Below are 21027 nucleotides of genomic sequence, written 5' to 3' on the forward strand. Positions count from 1 at the left end.
ATTCTCTTATTCTTTTCCCATCATGGCAGAGCACCAACTCCAGCAGAACTACCCAAGCTGGAAACTATTAAAGTGCTATATTCTAATAGTGGACTTTGCCTTGTCCAAGGGCTAGCCTAAGCTAGTTTGGAAAAACTCATCACTAATTTGTCTGCAGGGTGTTGAATTCTTTAGCCAGAGAAATTCATAGGAAGATCAGAATCTATGGTAGAGAGAACAGCCATAATCACAAAATTCTAGATCTATAAAGTGAGGATGAAATTGATTTTTTTAACCTTCATAATTAATAGATTTCCTACATTGTCTTATTCACATTACAATGAATCAAGGACACCTTCATGTGTAAATGAAATTGTCCTGTTTTTGCCCACTAGAAAGCTATAAAGTAACATCACCAAATTCAAATAACCTATTTTTAATAATCCAGATTATCTTTAAGGCAAGAATTTTTCATCTTTTTCCATGTGGAAAATGGGGAAGCAGGAAGGGAAGGGAACAAAATATTCATTAAGTGTCTCTTATGTTCCATTCACTGTGCTAAACACTTTATAAATAGTAATTCATTTTATCCTCACAACAACTCTGAGAGGTAGATGCTATTATTATCCTCATTTTAGAAGTGAGGAAACCAAGGCAGACAGAGGTTAAGTGACTTGTGGAGGGTTATGATCCCCTTGAATGGTCTAGGGAAACCTATGAACCTTTTTCAGAGTAACATTTTTTTTTTGGTGAGGCAATTGGGGTTAAGTGACTTGCCCAGGGTCACACAGCTAGTAAGTGTTATGTGTCTGAGGCCGGATTTGAACTCAGGTCCTCCTGACTTCAGGGCCGGTACTCTACCACTGTGCCACCTAGCTGCCCCTAGAATAACGTTTTTAGATACATGAATAAAATGCATAATATTGCAATGGAAATCAGTTTTATTGAAATAAAAGTTCACAGGACCCAGGTTAAGAACTCTTGTTCCAAGGCCTAGAACATCAAATGGCTTGGGGCTTTTGGTATAATCTACTACCACCTTCTCCTCAGTTTACAAATCCATACTTTAAAAACACTTCCCAAACCTATTCATTAGCACCTCTGGGGCGTGAAAGATAGGACAGCCGCAGAAGCAGCTGTATAAACAGAATGTGTTTAGCCAACTCTCCCACACGTTGTTTTGTGCTGGTAAGCAATTCTTTTTCTCCACATATAGATGAGAACTGAGAAGAATGCAGTGGGAAAGGCCCAGATGGCATGAGGGCTTGCCCTTGCAGGATCTTAAAGATGAAGGAGTGCTTTGTGCTTATAGCTTAATTCTTAATATGCACCACTAGACCAATTTAAGCTACCTTTAGCTGCTTAGTGTTGCTTTCCAAGTGTCCCTCTTGAGACACATTTTGCAAAGCACCTATTGGGGTTCTAAGGAGTCAGCATTTCTGAAAGTACTTTCTAGCTTCAGACTCTGGGATGTGTGTACTGTTCTCTCCTGGAAAGATCTAATGAATGCAAAAGGTTCAGTCTAATTTTCTAAAGAGAGAGATCCTAGGTCTTTTCTGAGCTAAACCAGCCTTTGCTTTTTAAATCACACCAAAAGTGCAGAGAAATGCCCAGTAGGATTAAAACAAAGATGACTGTCAAAGGAAACTAAGTAATGGCAGAAGAATTGGCATCTTAATAACATGCCTCTTAATGTTTTCTCTCAGTACTTGGACAGCAAATCTTATTTCTTATTTGCCTCAACAAATGTTAATACAACAAAAACCTCCAATTTGGGATTGACTGCCAGATTTATATAGGTGTGTAGAAACTGGAAAGTGGTATAGAAATGTAAGCTAAGCTACGTGGGTCTCAGGTTCTTCATCTGTAAAGAAGGTTGGACAGAACCAAGATCTTTTCCTAAAATTCTGTAAGCCTAGGGAGAAGATACTAGGTGAAGAGCATTAAATAATATATGTATGGAGACATTGTGATGCTTGTGGGAAGCCTGCTGGATTTGAAGTCAGAGGAAGGACCTGGGTTCAAATCCTGCCTCTAATACTACCTGTGTGACCATGGGAAAGTCAATGAATTTATCTGGACCTCAATTTCCTCATCTGTAGATTAGATTAAATGATCTCGGTTCCCAGCTCTAAATTCATAATCCTGTAACTTCAAGATGGAGCAAATTGATTCAGTAGTCCTTTGAGAGTGGCTATTGGCACAGATCTTTTCCTTCAACATGTATAGCCTAGCCTTATTTCTTTCAAAGGAAAGCTCATAAAATCAATTTCTGTGCTACCTGTGAGCTCGGAATCCAAAACTATCTCTTGAACCACAGAGGAACAAGAAAGAAGGAATATTGCCACCTACCCATATTTCTCTACTTCCCATAACTTCCTCTCCACTTTCCCCCCGCTTATTTTTTCTGGGATCATGGCTTCTTACTTTCTGTAGCAGAGGGAAACCACGAGGCAAAATTTTTTCCATCTTATCTTGTCTTTACCTTTGAATATCTTGTAAGACATGTTCTCTCATCCCCAGTAACAGAGAGATGGCTCTCCTATTTCCCAAGATGAAATGCTTCACCCATTCCTTTATACTGGAGTTTTGCCTATAAATATTCAGTGACCTTTAAGTTTTCTTCTGACTCAAAATCTATGATCCTCTGATCTTTCCTGTCTTTAGACGATTGATTTGAACCCTTTTCTTTTATATATAAGAAAATTTGAGGCACAGAAAAGTTTAGTGACCTGCTCACTTCACATTTGGCAGTATTTGAACCCAGGTTTTTCTGACTTATCATTTAGCTGGCTTTAAAGCAAAAACAAAAGACTCTTTTCATTTGACCCTACTACCCCTTTTAGTTACCATCCTATTTCTCTTCTTCATTTAACTACCAAATTTCTCAAACAAGTAGTCTGCAACTATAGTTCCACTTTTTTTTTGCCACCCCATGTTCCACTGAAACCACATTCTTGAAGTCACCAATGACTTCTTCATCCATGAAATGAATTGATCATCTCTCATTCTTCTTGACCTTTATGTAATATTGAAATGCTGACTATCTCATTTTCCCCTTCCATCCATCTGCCCCTGTCATCATCATGCTTATCATCATCATGGATCTTAATAATTATGTATTGATTATCTGCTATGTTTAGGTGCTAGAGAGAATATAATAAAGTAAGTCAGGGTCTTTTCCCCTCAGGAAGCTTACAGTCTAGTTAGGGAGATAGCTATGAATACCAAGTAGTCTTATGATAAAATGCCAAATGAGTGGTACAAATGTGCTGTAGTTCTCTTTGGGGCCAGGACTGATTCAGGCTGATCCAGTGGTTCAGGTTCAGGAAAGGAATGAAACAAGACCCTCATTGACCATCCAATACTTAACAAAAAATCTGAGGGGCTCCAATTTCTCTTGGGCTGGCCCTTGTGTGTCCTAGGTGATCGGGAAATCAAGTCAATGACTGGAGCATTAGTTCCTTTGACCAGTCAGGTCTCAAAACAACTTCTCTGCCTTTTAGGGGAAAAGTTAACCCAGGGTACATGGTAGGAACCCTAATAGATGCTGCTTCTACCATAGAGTCAAAGGAGGGAAAGGCCACTGTGAACTAGGATTCTTGGGGAAAATTTTAAAAAGAAGGTGGGGTGTTCTTTAGCCACAAAAGGATGGGTAGAATTCAGATAATGAGAAGGGAGAACATGCAAGCAAGGTAGGTAGGAGAACAATATGAATAAGGGTATAGATAAAGAACATATAGATAATTTTGACTGGATTACAGTTTTCGCTTAGAGGAGCAGTGAGAAATAAGTTGGGGTTAGATTGTGAAGAAGCTTTAGAATGTCATGCTGGAGATTTTGTACTTTCGGCTGTGGAGTCATTGAAGGGTTCTGAAATAAGTCTTTAAAAATTAAAACAAACAAGCAAACAAACATTTTTTCAAATAGCAAAAAGTCTGCCTCCTTTCCTTCCTACTTACCCTCCCCCAGTTTGAAAAAGAAAGAAAAGTAAAACCCTTGATACAGACATGTATAATGAAGCAAAACAAATTTCTGTGTTAGCCATGTCCAAAAAAAGTAGGTCTCAATGTGCACTGAATCTTTCACCTCTCTGTAAAGGAGAAGTAGCATGTCTTATTATAAGTCATCTAGAATTATGCTTTGTCATTACGCTGTTCAGAGTTCAAAAATCTTTAAGGTTGTTCATCATTACAATATTGTTGTCACTGTATAAGTTGCTGTCCTAGTTCTGCTCAGTTTATTCTGCATCAGTTCATGTAAGTCTTCCCTGGTTTCTCAGAAACCATTCCCTTCATCATTTCTTATAGCACAATATATTCCCCATCACATTTATATACTGTAACTTGTTTAGCCATCCTCCAATTGATGGGCATACACTCAGTTTGTAATTCTTTGCCATGGCAAGAAAAGCTGTGGAACAAAGTTGTCTTTTTAAAAGATTAATCTGTAAGTGTTGTATAGGACGAAATTTCTTTTCCTTTGGTTTCCATAATGTTACATTTTCCTAGTTCACAAAATCACAAATCTCAGAGGTCATCATATTTGTCTCATTGGCTTATAAGTTCCTGTCTTTTGTTCTTTTTATATCTCTAGTGGCTACCACAGTGCACATAGTAGGCACTTAATATTTATTAACTGACTAACTAGTCCAACCTTTTCCTGAAGAGTAATACCACCAAACAGTTTTCCCTGTAAGTAGTCATCCAGTTTCTGCTCGATGACTTCCAATAAATGGAAATTTCCCATCTCCCAAGGCAGGCCATTCCATTTTCAAAGAGCTTTAGTTATTATAATTTTTCTTTAATTCAGCTGCCCTATGCTTCTCTGCTGTATCAATTCATTGCTCCTACTTCTGCCCTTTGTGAATCAAACAGAACAAAATGAATCCCCCTTCTACATAAAAGCCCTACAGACACTTCAAGATAGCTGTCATGGCCCTCCCAGGTATTTTCCAGGTTAAATATTCCCAACTCATTTAACTATTCCTGGAATAGTATGCTTTTAGTCTTACTGGCTATGCAGATCATGCCTTAGTTTTGTTAATATCTAAAATGTGGCATTATTTTAGATGTGGTTCAACCAGAGCAGAATACAGCCAGTCTTTAGCTTCCCTCATTCTGTGTCCTGTGTCTATGACTCTCATTGAGCGAACAGTACATTAAAACTCCCAAATCTTTTTCACATGAATTGTTGCTTAGTGATGTTACCCTAGATGTATACTTGTGAAGTTGATTTTTTGAACCCAGATATAGATCTTTACATTCTTCTCTTTCAAGTTTTCTCTTACGAGCATTGGTCCACCCTTCTAAATCGATGAGGTCCTTTTGGATCCTGACTCTTTCTTCTGAGCTTTGGGTCATTTTCATATTTAAAATTATGTCATCTATATGTTCTCTTTCTCCATCTCTGACATTTACTTCTCTAATGGCTTCTTCTTTCTGTATATGAGTGTTTTCTGCTTAATTCATGCTCTTCTTCCTATATATTCTCTCCTATAGACACCTCATTCATTTAGGTGACTTTGACTGTTAATCTCCATTTGAATGACTTCTGAATCTTTATCTTGGTGTTCTAGTTCTGAATTTTCAGTTACCTATTAGCCATCTCTACCTCAAAGATCTGCCTTTATTCCAAAAGCAACATTTCTATTAATGGTGCCATTGATTTCTCAGTCATCTTTCAACTCTTCCCTCTCATCTCCTTTTCCTCCATATCTAAAAATACTAATACCGGATACTTAGGTGACATTTAAAGATTTATTTCACAAGTCCTTAGGATTCTTCTTTCAAAATCTCTGTCATATTCATCCTTTCCTTCCATTTATTACTGTTGCCATTATCCTAATTTAGGTTTCATGCCTGGTTTAATATAAGGTGTCCCTATAAGGTCCAGAATTCCCCTGGCTGGGGAACCCTATACCTCCTCCAAAACCTTGGGATGAGTTTGATACCAAAGGAAGAGGCCAAGAGGCTCTACATTGGTTATAGGAGTTTAATCAATCATTATAAATATTTATAAACAGGGGCAATCTGAGGCAGCTGCCAGACAATTCAATGGATCCCCTCAAAGGCCCCCCAAAAATCCTCATGGTAATTACAGAAATCAGACGAAGAGAGGAGGAGCCATAGGGTGCTTTACTGTGGATTGGTGGATATTTTGGGTTTTTCTGCTTAGTTAATGTTTTGGCTAACATTTTAGTTTATACTTAGTATTAAACCTGGTTCCCAGACATCCAGACATTTACCCAGTGCTATTGGGTAAATGCCTACACACTCAAGTTTGGGTACTGGTCATGTACCAGTCACAGTATCTAAGTTGTGACTTTTTAACAGGTCACCATGTCTGGGCTTCCACCTTTCACGAAGTTTAAGTTAATGGTTTTTCACTTCTTAACTGTGTATTACGACTTTTCCCCAATCAGGATCCCACAGTCCCCAAAAGTCTCAGTTTAGTTTTAAGCACTAAAACTTTTGGGATATCCAGTATAATAGTCTAATAGGTCTCCTCACCCTCAATTTCTCCCCCCTTTTATTCCATCCTGTATGGTACTGTCAGTTTCATGCCATACTTTCTCCTCAAATCATTCACCTGAGTTGCACTGCATATAGGAAAAAAGTCTGACCTCATTAGCCTGGCATTCAAGTCATTCATAGTCTAAATCCTTAATTAACTTTCCACATTTACCCACCAGTATTATTTTTTGCATATTTTTTTGGAAGCTGGTAGCATATAAATCCTTAAAAAAAAATCTTCTGCATGAATACTTCAAGTCAAATGTGTTTATTAGTCGTACCTTAAACATACTTTCTGTTTCTCTGCTTCTACGGTTCTGTTTGTGCTCTTCTTCCTTTACTGAAAGGTCTTTGATAAGACCTAGTTTAAACTCCACCTTTTCTACAGTGCTTTCAAGAAGCTGTCACTCACCTTTCTGAACTCTGGTAACATATATTGAGTCTTCATTCAGTTGGCAAGTTATCATGCACTGCCTTATATCTTTTCTCCTATTTTGAAATGATACTTAAAAATCTTGTGATTTTAACAAGACAAAAACAACTTGTCCCAGCTTGTTGCTTTTTTTTCCCCTTACACATAGATCTAAACTCCTTGATGGCGGAGATGGTATCTTATGACTCCCTTCCTCTTCTCCTGCTCCCTTCTATTTATTTAGTGCAGTGCCTTGTGCATAGCATTTGTTCAAATACATATTTTGTCAGCTTGATAACTTGATTTTACTGTCTGAATTAGTTTCAGTCTAGGGATTAAGAGGAGCTTTGGAATATAGAGGGATGATTAAACTCTTCTGTCCACTGTCCTCATCATTTAGTAGCAAACATGCTCTAAATGGGTGATTTTGTGGTAAGCCACTGACTATGCCAGAGGAATGGCTAGCGCACAAAACTTACCAGTCCTAGTGAAATTTATTAAAGTTTTTTTTTTAATAGCCGATTGAGGCCCTAGGAGCTAGAGACATAAAATATTGGTGTTCTTCTAATTTATGCCTCTCTTCGTGTTTGTTAATAGGGTATAATATAATCAGTCTCAGATTAGCTTGTGGAAACAGAAGCATCAAATATCACTCCATAACTTTCCCCTTTTTTTTTGCAAGAAAATTCTCGTCTCTGATGTGTCAGTGATATTTCACTAGTTTTTCATTCTTCCCTGGGAATTTGCAGCACTGGTTGGAAGACCCTCGTCCAGATCCCTTCTTCAGACACTTCTGAGCTGTGTGACGCTGAGCAAGTCACATTATCTGCTAATGGTGCCTGCCTTCTAGCCTTGTGAGGATAAAATGAAATGATATTTGTGAAGCACTATATAAATGTTAGCTGTTATTAATAGTAGTAGTGGGGAGGAGACAAAGTGGCAGATATTATTCACCCTTCCAAATTTACATTTTGGGATATTTAAGCATTGGAATTGATTGCTGAGGTAAAAGAAGGAGAAAATGAGGGGGAATGAAGGAGAGAAGAGTCTGATTCATTCCCTGCCTGATTTTTCAGAATTTATCAGACTTAGTCTTATGGCCTTGACTGGCATCTGATTAACTTTCAGAAATCCAGAAGCTCACTCCTCTACAAACATGGTCATTATAACCATTTAGATAAGGGGTTCAGGGAATGCAATTTTAGCAAATGACAAATCAAAGAGTGTCATTAAGTTTTATGTGTAGCCTGAATTTCTGACTCATTTCAACCTCTCATCGTTGATCTCCAGACACTGCTCTTTGTATAGGTGCATTAAGTGATAATGGCTTTGCTTCAGTATTTCATTTATTGAGATGAACTGCATCTATAAAGTGGTTCAACTGTCAATTCCTTGGGGCTAAAATAGACCACTGGGACACTATCTTTAAAATGAACATGTCAGGTGTAGGAGCATATAGACATAGAAGAGCATTTTAAATAAGTAGTTCTTGCATTCCAATACAGTGTTTACAGCTTATGTAGTTATATTGGATAACTGACGAAATGTGCCTGTAAGGCTAACCAGTTTATCTTTGGAAATATTTAAGCCTTGTTCAATTACTACTGAGAGATAGATGGGATTTTTAGATACTATTTTTATTTTTTCCTAAGAAGGAAAAAAATAACCTTCTAAGTTCTACAAGCTAATATACCTATGCTTCTTTTTGGTTTCATAACGCTTATTCTAACCTTCCATTCCCATCTGTTCGGGAATGGAAGTTCACAAATTTAAAGTTAGTCACTGTGAACAGACTCATTTTTGCAAACTGATGCCAAAACACATCATCATTGTTTGCAAAAGCCTGAGGCTGCTGAAATTTCATAGAAAAGGCAACGGAAGTGGAAAAAAAAACTTCAACAACCTTTAGATGATTGAAAATAATAGTAGGTGAATAATAGTAGATTGTCAAAGTTTGTTAAAAAGTCATGAAATTCCTACCTTGTGTTTTCAGACACAATTCAGTTCTTTCTAATTCCTCTCCCTCCTCTCCCTATCTTGAAATCTCTCCGAGTGTTGAGGGTAGAAAGATGGAAGAAAGGGACAGGATAGGATTTGGTGAAGCCCAGAAGTGTTCAGAAAAAAATCATGGTGTTTTGTTTGTTGGCTGCTTAATTATTTCCTTCCAAACTTTTCTGTTTCTATTTAGTGAACCACTTCCTTTTAGGACATTCAGGTTTGCAAACTGTGTCAGCTTTGGCTCTTCCCTCTCCCTCAGGCCCTCTATCCAATCGTCTGTAAACTCATTGATTCTACTGCCACCATGTCTCCTAGCATCCCCTTTTCCCCACTCATATAGCCACCACTGTGGTTCAAGTTCTCATCACCTCTCATTTGGAATTGGTCTCCTTGCCTTCAGGTTCTTCTCTCCCAATTCATCTTCCATGTAGCTGCCATTATGATCTTCCAAGGACATAGTTCTGACCGCATCACTATCCTGCTCAAAAACTTTGTGGTTCCCTATTTCCAGTAGGGTAAAATAAAAATTCCTCAGACCGGAATTTATACGCTACACAGCCTGACTCCAGTATACCTTTTTAGACTTATTTGACACTCCTCTTTTTCATGCACTCTGATATCTAGCACGAGTAGACTGTTTTCTAACCTTTGATGATTCATCTCCTGCCTCCATACCCTTTTGCACATGCCATCCGCCTATGTCTGGAATGTATTCTTTATTCACCTTTTCATGTCTGTCAATCTGTTTTGTCTTTCAATACTTAATTTAGTTTCAATAAACTAAGTTTCAATACTTAGTTTACCATCTCCTCTGTGAAGACTTCCTTTATCTCTACTAGTTGCTAGTCTTCCTTGGCTCAAATTACCTTATATACTTAGTCTGTGTGGATGAGTAGGCTATACCATATTGTCAGCAAAGCACTGTTCAGGAGAAACAGGGCTGTCATGAGAAAACTGTTTGAACAGAAAAGATGTTTGGTCATTTAGCAAGAAGGGGAGTGAGAGATCATAAATTATCTTGCCTTACAGAGCCAAGGTGCTCTATAAGCATCCAGGAAGTATCAAGAAATATAAAGGAAGGTCTCTAACATATTAGATCACTCCTCCCACCCCCAACCCAGCCAGGTCAGACTTATTGGAGAATATGTACAAGAGTCACATAGGATAAAGTTGTCATCTTCCCCATTTGCAGAAGTATCCATATTGATGAGTTTGGCTATATATCTCTCCCTTTCCTTAATCCATCTTAATCTTTCTCTCCTTCCATTAGAATGTCAGCTTCTCCAGGTCAGATACTATCTGGCTTTAGTCTTTATATACTTAGTACGTAACAGAGTGTCTTGTACATAGTACACAATTGAGAAATGTTACATTAAGTTGTTTTGAACTGTTCAGCTTCTGAGGTATAATTAATTAAACATTTGATTTGAATGCTTTTTGGCTTTTATAAGCCTTGTATGTGGTAAATTTCTAGAGAATACAACTTCTACTTTATTGTTGAAAGTTTTAAAGTCTTCTAAAGAGTTTACACAAGCAAAGAAAAGAATCCCTGTGGGAACTAGTTCCTATCTCAACAGTTTTCTCCTTCTTCCAGAGGTCAAGTTAGCAAAGAGTCAGGATTCAGGATATCCAGATTTAGTTTCTGGATTCAAATCCTGATTCATATATAATTAGTCATGAGCAAGGTACAAGTTTCCTCATCTGTCAAATGGGGATAATAACTCATAGATATAGAATTGGAAAGGACCTCAGAGGCCATTTAATCCAACCCCCTCATTTTATAGGTGAGGAAATTTAAACAAAGAGAAATTGAAACTCACACAAATAGTAGGTATTAAAGGTGGGTTCTGAACCTTGGTCTTATAACTCCAGAACCAAGGCTCCAGCCACTGTGTTGCCCACCTTACAGACTTGTGAGAAGTGTATTTGATAAACTTTATTAAAAAGCCATAATCTGAATTATTATTTTCATGCTATGTATCTGCAGAAATGTTTCTTGATCACTTTTACAGATATGATTTATAATATATTTGTAAGGAGGTGATGAGTGTCAACCACATGTACAAATTCACATGAGTGAATTTGAGAGAATGTTTCATGAATGGTTAGAGCTTTAGGTCATGCTATGTATCCTAAGTTCAGGTAGTTAACTCTAGCTGTCCTAGCTTCATGAATATCACTTTCTGTATTCTATATAATAACAACAATGATTTTATCCAAAAAGGCAGTTTAACATGTATGGCAGAACATTACAAATGCAAATGGCTTTTACTGGCAAAGATAGATTTCAATTGCCATAGAATGAATTCTATCATAATTTAAGCAAACTACACATGCACTTTCTCAGTTGAACTGAGAACTAATTGAAATAATTTAGAGATAGAAAACAGCAAGCTCTTAAGTAGAGTTCATTTTAGAAAGCTAAAACTACACAGCCAGAGTAATAAACTTGTTAAACAAATGTACAGCATGGTATATTACTTCCACTCCCACATTCTGCAATCCAGTGAAACTGGTTTCTATTCTTCACACAGGACTCTCCATCTCTCATCTCCATGACTTTGCATTGGTCATCCCCTATACCTGAAATGTACTCTCTTTTCACCTCCACAAAATTTCTCTCTTCCTTCAAGACACAGCTCAAGTATCACTTTCCACATAAAACCTTTCACGATCCTCCTCCCCCCTCAACTAGTACCCTCTTTCCTAAATTGCTTTGTATTTAATTGCTATGTATTTATATTTATTTTATTTATAATTCTATATGACTATTGTCTCCATGATTAGAGTAGAAATTGTTTTGCTCTTTGTATTTTTATCGCCAGGGCTTACTACACACTAGGCTGTCAATCATCTCAGTCAATAATTATTGATTGATTGATTGAACAAAAGGAAGTGATGGGGGTGGTGTGGGGAAGACTACCCTGTTTCTCTTTTTCCCTTTGCCAGTTGAATGGTCATGTTCAGTCAGAGCATTTCAGCTTCCCAGCATTTAGAAAAGTTCTAACAGCTCCTTATTACATCCTTTCCACAGAATGTTGCAGTCCTGGCCCATCGGAGTAGCACTTCACAACTGACTCAGTTAGGAGCAGAAAACCAGGTGAAGGCTCTAGCCGAAGAAAGTGAGAAACTACAGGAAAAAATCAAAGAACTGGAACTGAGCGTGACACAACTTCAGACGCAGGTCAATGAGATGAAATTAGATGAAGTCAAAATGAAGGAAAAACTAAAGAAATGTGAGGTAAGAATCACTGGGGCAAGCTGCAAGTGTAGTGACATCTGTTCTTTATTCTCTTTCCCTTGTGTGTGTGGGAGACAGCAATGTTTTGAGGTGGGAAGGGATTTAGAATCATAATTTACCAGTGGAAAGCAATGTTAGAGTCCTTTGTGCAACCAGAATCATCTTTAGTCCTGTGTGAAGTTGTGCAAATGTGAAAACAGGTCAGAAAGAGGCATGGGAACAGTGTTGATATAGGCTCTGTGTGTGTGTGTGTGTGTGTGTGTGTGTGTGTGTGTGTGTGTATGTTATATAAATGCATATTCACAGTAAAATTTCACTTATGAAGAGGTCAGGCTTCAAGCAACCTCAGCTTCCTGGAATCTAGCCAAGAACCAGAAGTAAAAGAACCCAGAGCATCTGCAATAACCATCATGAAGTACATGTACTAAAGCTCATGTGTTTCAGTCTATAGGAATGAACCTTTAGGTTTTCTTCTTACTCTACTTGAAAGACACAATGCAGAGTAATCTTGGCTGTCTCATTTGCCAACACCCACAAGTTTGAAAAAGCAAGTTTTCATAAGGGATATGCTGTTGGAGAAAGGTCTGGAGTGGGGAGGGAAGGAGCCTGGTCCCCTACTAGTAGTGGTAACCATTAGGGAAGGAGAGAGAAAAACTAAATAAAGCAGGCATGTAATTGCGTGTATAGCAGCAGTACCTACAAATGGATATTCCCATTTATAACTCTGAATAGTCAATTAAAGGTTATATGTTCGGTTTCCCAATGCTATTGGCTTAAATGAAATTTTGCTTTATGTGCATCCATCTAGGTTGATAGATACGAGGAGAATTACTGCTATTTGTTGGGGGCCACCTTGGGTCCTGTTGCAGCTTTCTATGACAATACTCTTTGTTGTATCTACTGTTTTCTCTTACCCGTGGTGCTTACTTTATCCCACAGTGGCAGCTTCAGTGGCAGCTTCATTGGGTCTCAGTGTATTGTCCCCTCTTTTTCTTTATTGTAGGGAGAAAAGCAGCAGCTAGAAGAAGCCCTTTTACGTGCCAAAGACCAAGAAAAGGAAATGCTGTCAGCAAAAAGGGTCCTGGAGAATCAACTAGAGGACATTCAGGTAAAAATTAGGGGATGCTCTTTTTAATATCTCTCCAATGAAGCCCCAAATAAATGATGTACAAAGAACACAAAGAAATTGTTTCATCTTTACTCCTTCTCTTGAGGGCAGATTCTCTACCATACTCCAGCTATAATGTCATGACAGCTTTTAATCATTTCTCTGGCTGTTCTCCTGAAGTGTCATTTAGAAGTCAGATCCTTAGAAACTCGACAGTTTTCAGTAGGTGAAATGGGAATTTTTGTGGAAAGGTCTATATAATCATTTCCCCAAATGTGTCATGGTAGTCTTTTAAAACAAAACTCTGGGAAATTGTACTAGACTACAAGCCTACAACATGAGTTATCATAAAGATTTTAATTGAAACTAGGCAGCTGCTGCCACCCAAAGTCACTAGATTCTTAGCATATTAGGATGTTTTCTTGGTAGATCAGAAATCATGGTTTGAAGGGTATTTTCTAAAGATAGGATTTTGTATAATGACCTCTGTAAAAAGTACCTTGTGTTTTGTGATATCCTTCTCAACCCAGGCCCATGGTTTTTAAAGAAACAACATTTGAAACAACCCCCAGGCAGGTAATATAGTTTCTCAGCACTGAAAAGTTGATGTTTTAGAGAAATGTAGAAAAGGAAGAGCTGGTGAAAATTTCCACTTGTGAAAAATATAACTTCAGGCACATGAGAGTGCTGTGGTGAGAAACATTCAGAGACCAATTTAAAAGTGACCATTTGTAGCTGGAAAAGATGATGCATGCAGTGATTCTCTCACACTCTAAGCACCAACTCAGAGAGTATGGAAATAAACAGTTTTATTTGTTCTTTTTGGTCTGGCCTTGTGTAGTTCAACAACCGTTTTTTAAGTGTCTCTCCTGTGCAATGCACTGTATTAGGCTCTTAGTATAGAAAGATAAAAACTAGGGCAGATTTTGACTGAAAGAGTTTGCATTCTACTGACAGAATATGACACAAAGCCAGATAAATATAAGAGAATGTAGGGAATGAAGGTGGGAAAGGTGAGATGTCAGACAAAGTCCTTTAGGAATAATTCAGGAGAAAGGGGATACTAACCCCTGGGAAGAATCGACAGTGAGGAGGTAGCCCCTGACCCAAGCCTTAGAAGCATATAGACTCTAAAAGGGGGAAGTGAAGATGAGGGGCACATTTCAGGCATGAAGGTAGGAGATGGCCTGTCAAGTTTGGGGGACAACTAAAAATAACCAAATTTTGCAAAAACAGTTTGAAGGGGAGTATTATGAAATAAGTTTGTAAAGGCCGTCCCTAGCCAGATTATGGAGCACCTTAGAGAGCAGAATGAGGAGTTTGCATTTTGCCCTAGAAGCAAAAGGGCACCATCAGGGAGTAGGAAAAGTTATTTTGTTACAAAGTTATTTTAACTATTACAAATACCCAAATCAACTATAAAGGACATATGAAGAAAGATGCTGTCTGAATCCAGAGAAAGAAATGATAAATAGATGTATAGAATAATTTTATATATGTATATATATACACGCATGTGTATGTATACACACACACACACACACACACACACACATACCTGTCTAATGGTAGCCATCTCTAGGGCAGGGTAGGGGAGGCAAGGAAAAGAAGAAATTTACACGATAATTTTGTTGCATATTTGAAAGGAATATTGAAAGGAATAGCAAGTTGCGCATAGTAGATTTGCAGTTTCATGTGCAATTATCTTTTTTTATTATACTATGTTACTATACTTTTTTATTATACTATGTTAAAGAATTGCTTCTATAAATTCCATTTCTTCCATAAATTAAAAATAAAAGAAATTTTAAATAAAAGAAATGATGTTATCAAGTCCATACTTTAGGAAGATTATTTTGAAATCTGTGTGGAAGATGACCAGGAGAAGGGAGGCACTGGAAGCAGAAAGGCCAATTAGGAGATAAGTATAATAATCTTAGGTGATAGGTAATAAGGGCCTGAACTCAGGTAGTGGCTCTGAATAGAGGGGGACAGATGTTCTGAAGATAAAATCAGTAGGGCTTGGTAATTGATTGGATATTGGGAGTTAGGGTGTAGAGAAAGTCCGTTGATTCTAGGGTTTGGAAACTTGCAGACTAGGAGGATAGGGGTACCCTCAGTAGAAATAGGGAAGCTTAGAGGAAGAGCAATTTTAGGGGAAGATGATAAATTCAGTTTTGAACCTGTTTGTTTTTTCAGTATGGGAGGGACGGACAGCCAGGTAGGACTTTCTAACAGACAGTTAATTATTAATGTGGAATTGAGAAGAAAGAGAGAGTAAGGCTGCATACATAGATTTGGGAGTCATCTTTGTAGAGCAGAGGTTCTTAACATAGGGTCCATGGATCCCCCCAAGAGGTCGATGGATAAATTTACCTACCCATGAACTTGGATGGGAAAAATATTACATCTTTATTTTCATTGATGTCTAAAATGTAACATTTCCTTCAATTATTAAAAAAAAAAAAGTCTTAGAAGAGGTCCTTGGGCTTCCAAAGGCATCCATGATAGAAAAGGAATAAAAAAAAGGAAAAGATAAGACTGGTATAGAGGAACCTTTGGGAACAGGTGAAATTGCCAAGGAAAATAGTATATAGAGAGAATAGAAGAGGGTTTAGGACTGAGCCTTGGAGGATACTCATTTTTAGGGGGCTGGAGATAGATGATGATGCATGAAAGGGGGCTGGGAAAGTATTATCAGAGGAGTAGGAGAACTAGGAGAGAGCAGTATCATGGAAACCAAGGGGAGAAAGAGATGGGGAGGGGACTATTGACAGTGTCCAAACCTGCAGAAAGGTCAAGGAAGATGAGCAATGACAAAAGACCATTGAATTTAGAATTAAGAGCTCATTGGTAACCTTATAAGAGAATTGTTAGAAAGTTTGGAGGGTCAGAGGACGAATGGCAAAGGTCTGAGAAGTGACTGGGTGGTATTCATTCTAGGTGGTTTGTAGTGAAAAGGGGGAGAGCTGAAGGACAATAGCTCGAGGGAAAGATGGGATTAATTGAAGGCTTTCAAGGATAGGGGAGACCTGAGTATATTAGAGCAACGCGGGGAAAAGCCAGTAGATAGTAAGAGGCCAAGGCTAAAAGGGAGATAGAGAGAAGAAATGATAAATGGAGCAAACTCCTTTTGCAAAAGATGAGGAAAGATGTAAAAACTTTAGCCTTGACAAGATGGGTCACCTCATTCTTTGAGCCTGGAGCATAGGACAGGATAGAGAGAAGTTTTGAGTTGTTGAATAGGGGACATCACATGCTTGGGTAGATGAGGGTGTGTGGGGCAGATGGTCTCAGTTTTCTTAGCAAAGTTGGGGGCAAGGTCATTGATTAAGCAGATCTTGATTCTGAAGTTGCATCTGGCATCCTTGGCTTTTCTTTGCTTTATTTTTTATATCAAACTTTGCCATGAATCTTTATCAGCTAGTGATGTTTAGTTGGTATTCTCATGATCTAATTATTTTATCGTAGACAGTAACTTTTTCTGACAGGCTTCCCTTTGTCAGACAAAAATGATGTGGCATTTTCAGTGCTGTTGGTTTGTGTTTGTTGTAGGGTGGCTGTAAGAGTCAGTGGTCCAATTGCTTTATTTAAAATTTTTATCATTGTCTTTTTTTAAACATCACCTTCATTTCCAAATATGTATGTCACCCTTCTCCCCAAGACAGAGAATCATCCCTTGCAATAAAAACAATAGGAAAAATGAAACCCTGCAGTTCAACAAAATATATCAGCTGAGTCTGACATGGTATGCAATATTCTAAACTCAGAGTCCTCTGCAAAGATGATGCATTTTCTTATTTCTGCTTCAGGGCTAGTTTTGGTCATTATAATTACACAGCACTGAATTTTTTCCTCCAGTAGTTAAATTTCAACAACCATTTGTTGAACGCCTACCATGCACAAAGCATTGTGCTAAGTGCTGGTGTTTCAAAGACGAAATAAGTTATAGCTGATGCCCATATGGAGCTTAAACCTAATAGGGAAGATTAGACATATATGCAAATAATTAGAGGCTCAAATAATGTACTTTGAAACATTGGCAGATGAGAGAAGAGAGCTTTCCTTGAACGGAAAAGGGAAGAAAGGAAGATAGAGTTGGGCATTGCAGATGGATTTTAGTTTATGAGCAATTTGGGAACAGAAAAGGAGAAAACACTAAATCCTGGGCCCAACTTTTACACATGTCTGAGAACATCTGTGTCTTTGTCCTGTCATATCAGGAGGTTTCACACATACTGAAGGATTTCACCAGCTGTAAATCTACAGTCAACAGCTAATTCTCTGTACGGAACAAATAGTGGCTGAAAGCCTAGAGATGTTAATGCCCTTTTTTTTTTCCTCTGGAATTTCTATTTGTGCTTTGGAAATTATCTTTGACGTGCCACTTTTTTCAGCGTCTGTTTTCCCAGCTGTGGAAAAGGCTAGTCTATCATACTGGCAGTGTGGGATAATGGGAAGAGTCTTCGTCTTGCAGTTAGTTCATTCAAGCTCTGGCTCAAGCACTTTCTATAAGTGTCATCTTAAGCAAGTCCTCAGCAAAAGTGGGCTAATGAAACCCGCCTTGGCTAACTCAACAAGGTTTTTGGAACAATGATGTTAGCTCTCATTTCCATAGCTACTTATAAAATGTGTTCCTTGTAACATTCCCATGGAAGAGGTGGTTCATTTCAGGATAAAATAATCTCATGTATGTGAAAGCTTTTTGTGAAATGCACTATACAATTTGAAAATATTAATACAGGATATCACAAAATACTTTGTGCCTTTTTAAGTTATTAATGGTATTGGAGCTTGAAACGGCACAAAAACTTTTGGGATACCCTGTATTATGCACTGAAAACACTGGTGTCGGTATTTGCTATTCACTATCCAGCCGGAAATTTTAGCCATTTAGGTTTGTAGTTCTCATTGTCTTACCTACATTGTTTGTACTCTGAAATAATTCCATAATAATCACACTGTCTAGACAGTTCATGTTTATTAGACTCTGAGATACCATTTATTTTCCATCTAAAAAACAAATGGTCTTAGTAATTTTCTTTTTGTGTTTTAAAGATTACTGCCTAAAAGAGAGTTAAGCTCTCTAGAAGACCAGGGAGAGATTCATTGGCATTTTTTTAAGTCTGCCTTAAAGTTTTTAAAATTTCAAAATATTGGGTATTTAATATTCTATTACATCCAATTTCAATATCTAAAAAATCCTGGGTACTCCCTGTGAGTACTCCCTTTCTCTATTGATACAGATTGAGACCTCTCCATGCCATTAGTATGGTATCTGCCACATTTATTTTTGTTGTTCAGTCTTTTTAGTCGTGTTCCACTTGTCGTGTCCTCATTTGGGGTTTTCTTGGCAAAGATACTGCAGTGGTATGCTATTTCCTTCTCCAGCTCATTTTATAAATGAGGAAACTAGTGCAAACAGGGTTAAGTGACTTGCCCAGGGTCACACAGCTAGTAAGTGTCTGAGGTCAGATTTGAACTCAGGAAGATGAGTCTGCCTGACTACAGGTCCAGCACTCCTAGCCGCCCCATCTGACACATAGTCAGTGCTTAGTAATCACTTGCTTATTTGATTGATTATTGGTGGTATTTATGACTTTACTGAGACTGGGGGAAAAACTCACCTTTTGGTCCTTCTGCTGTTGAACTGAAATAGGCAAATCAAATGGGTCTCTACTCAAAACTTTTGCAGCTTGGTGTAGGCCTCTCTAGACCTTTCAGTTTGTGAAACCAGAGTTGCCACAATATAGGGCTGTTGATCTTATAGTCTGATTTAGTACTTTTTAATACTGGCTTCTTAACAGCCTGTTTGTTTTATACCTGCTTTCTTATTGTACCTGTTTTAAAATGATGGCTTACGTAGACTGAGAGAGTTTTGAGGACAGTGTTTGTTCTTAGGACCACTTTAAATGAATAAAGTTGATAGCACTTTGACCACCCTCCCTAAATTTGCACCTAGCTACAGGTACAAATAAAGGTGTCCTTTGTCCCAGAGGAACTCAGGGTACATTTCCTTAGCAGCAGCTCATAAAATCTTGATCAAAACAGTTTCTCAAAGGGTGTAACATGGGGTTGATAATCTCTTAAGACACATTAAATGAATACTAAGTGAGCACTTGTCCTGTGTTATTTCTTACTAGATGTTATGAGACATATGGGACAGCCAGGAGGCTCAGTGGATAAAGTGCTGGGCCTGAACTCATCTTCCTGAGTTCAAAAATAGCTTCAGATGCTTATGAACTATGTGACCTTGGGCAAGTCACTTAACTCTGTTTGCCTCAGTTTCTTCATCTGTAAAATGAGCTGTAGTAGGAATGGTAAACCACTCCACTATCTTTGCCAAGAAAACTCCAAATGGAGTCAATGAGACGAATGAACAACGAGAAATAAACACATGGAAAATATATTCCACATACCCTTGCAGTCTAGTTGGGGATAAGTACCAAGAAACAAAAAGTCTAAAATTAATGAGACTATCATAAACTACTGTATAGCAAGTGCTTGTCCTCTTTCTTCAAGTGCTGCTGCTTTTTTGGGAGTTCTAGAGATTTCCAGAGAAGAAGCCTTCTAGCCAATATCTAGATGTTGAAAGCCAGAGACCTATATTTAGCATGCATTAATTTACTGAGGGGGAAGACCTCTGGCTTAACCTGAGATACTTGGGGACTTGTGGAGTGTGGCAAGCGAAGATGGAAAGATACTTTTGAGGAGGTACAACTCAATCTGTAAAGGGTTGTTATAAATCTGTGTTTCTGGGCATCAGAGAGAAGTCCTGGGCTTTAGTTGTGGTGATTTTTCAGACCATAGAAAGGAGGAAAGGGGATTAGTGATCCAAAGAAAGGCATTCCTTTAGCACGTAGTACATGTTAAGTAAAGGGCAGCAAGGTGGCACAGTGGAAAGAATACTGGGCCTGGAGTCAGAAGACTCATCTCCCTGAGTTCAAATCTGGCCTCAGATCCTTAACCCTGTTTCCTCAGTTTCTTCGTTTGTCAAATGAATGGGAGAAGGAAATGACAAACCACTCCAGTATCTTTGCCAAGAAAACCCCAAATGGAGTCACACAGAGTCAGATGTGACTGAAAACAACTAAACAACAAAAAGTGCTAAATAAATGCTTGTTAATTGATCCGGCTACCTCATATTTAAGGACTGAGGTATAAGTTCTTGGTCATTTTCTCACATTTAGAACAATTCCAGGGGAAGTACCAGAACCCTTTATGTAACTTTCTCCTAAAACATTAAATAATAATAACCATCCATGATATGAACCATTTATTCAAAAGCTGAAGGACTGATTGCCTTAGATTTTTTGCTCCCTCTTTTTTGTGTTTATTTGCCTTGAATTGCAGCTGTAAAAGCTTTATCAGTCGGTCTTTTGACTCTTTATGAAGGGAAATGTAAATTAACAAGACAGCCCTATCTGTGTACCAGGAGACTGGTGGTGTGCTGCTTCTGTTCCTCAGTTACTTGTAGGATGAAGTTGCTGGGATTCCCTTCCCCTCCCATTTGTGTGGGATGCTCCATTTATTTCTGCTCATGTAACAGAATAGGAGAGTGACAGTGGGGTTATCCTCCTAAAAGTATGTTGGTCATATGTTCAAGATGGACGGGGTGTTGAGTAGGATTTGAATACTCTGTCCTATACAAGATAGATATAATACAAAATCAGTGCCCCAAAACACTTACCATTTTTTTTAATGAATGGGGGGGATTGCAATAGACGGAACTGCCTATTTTTGCCATCTCCTTTAAAATTCCTCTCCAGTTGCT

The 21027-nt window shown here is 38.1% G+C and overlaps 1 protein-coding gene across 5 annotated transcripts in view; it reads left to right on the plus strand.

The window, feature by feature from the left end:
* CGNL1 (cingulin like 1) overlaps nucleotides 1-21027 on the plus strand; it is a 202359-nt gene that overhangs the window by 144424 nt on the left and 36908 nt on the right. For all 5 annotated transcript variants that reach the window (XM_027840827.1, XM_027840831.1, XM_027840828.1 and 2 more), the window contains 2 exons: nucleotides 11939-12145; nucleotides 13149-13253. In XM_027840827.1, the coding sequence (XP_027696628.1) occupies nucleotides 11939-12145; nucleotides 13149-13253 (312 nt within the window). The remainder of the gene's footprint in view (nucleotides 1-11938; nucleotides 12146-13148; nucleotides 13254-21027) is intronic.

Source organism: Vombatus ursinus, unplaced genomic scaffold (genome assembly GCF_900497805.2).
Source record: "Vombatus ursinus unplaced genomic scaffold, bare-nosed wombat genome assembly UNPS02014848.1, whole genome shotgun sequence".
NCBI lineage: Eukaryota > Metazoa > Chordata > Mammalia > Diprotodontia > Vombatidae > Vombatus > Vombatus ursinus.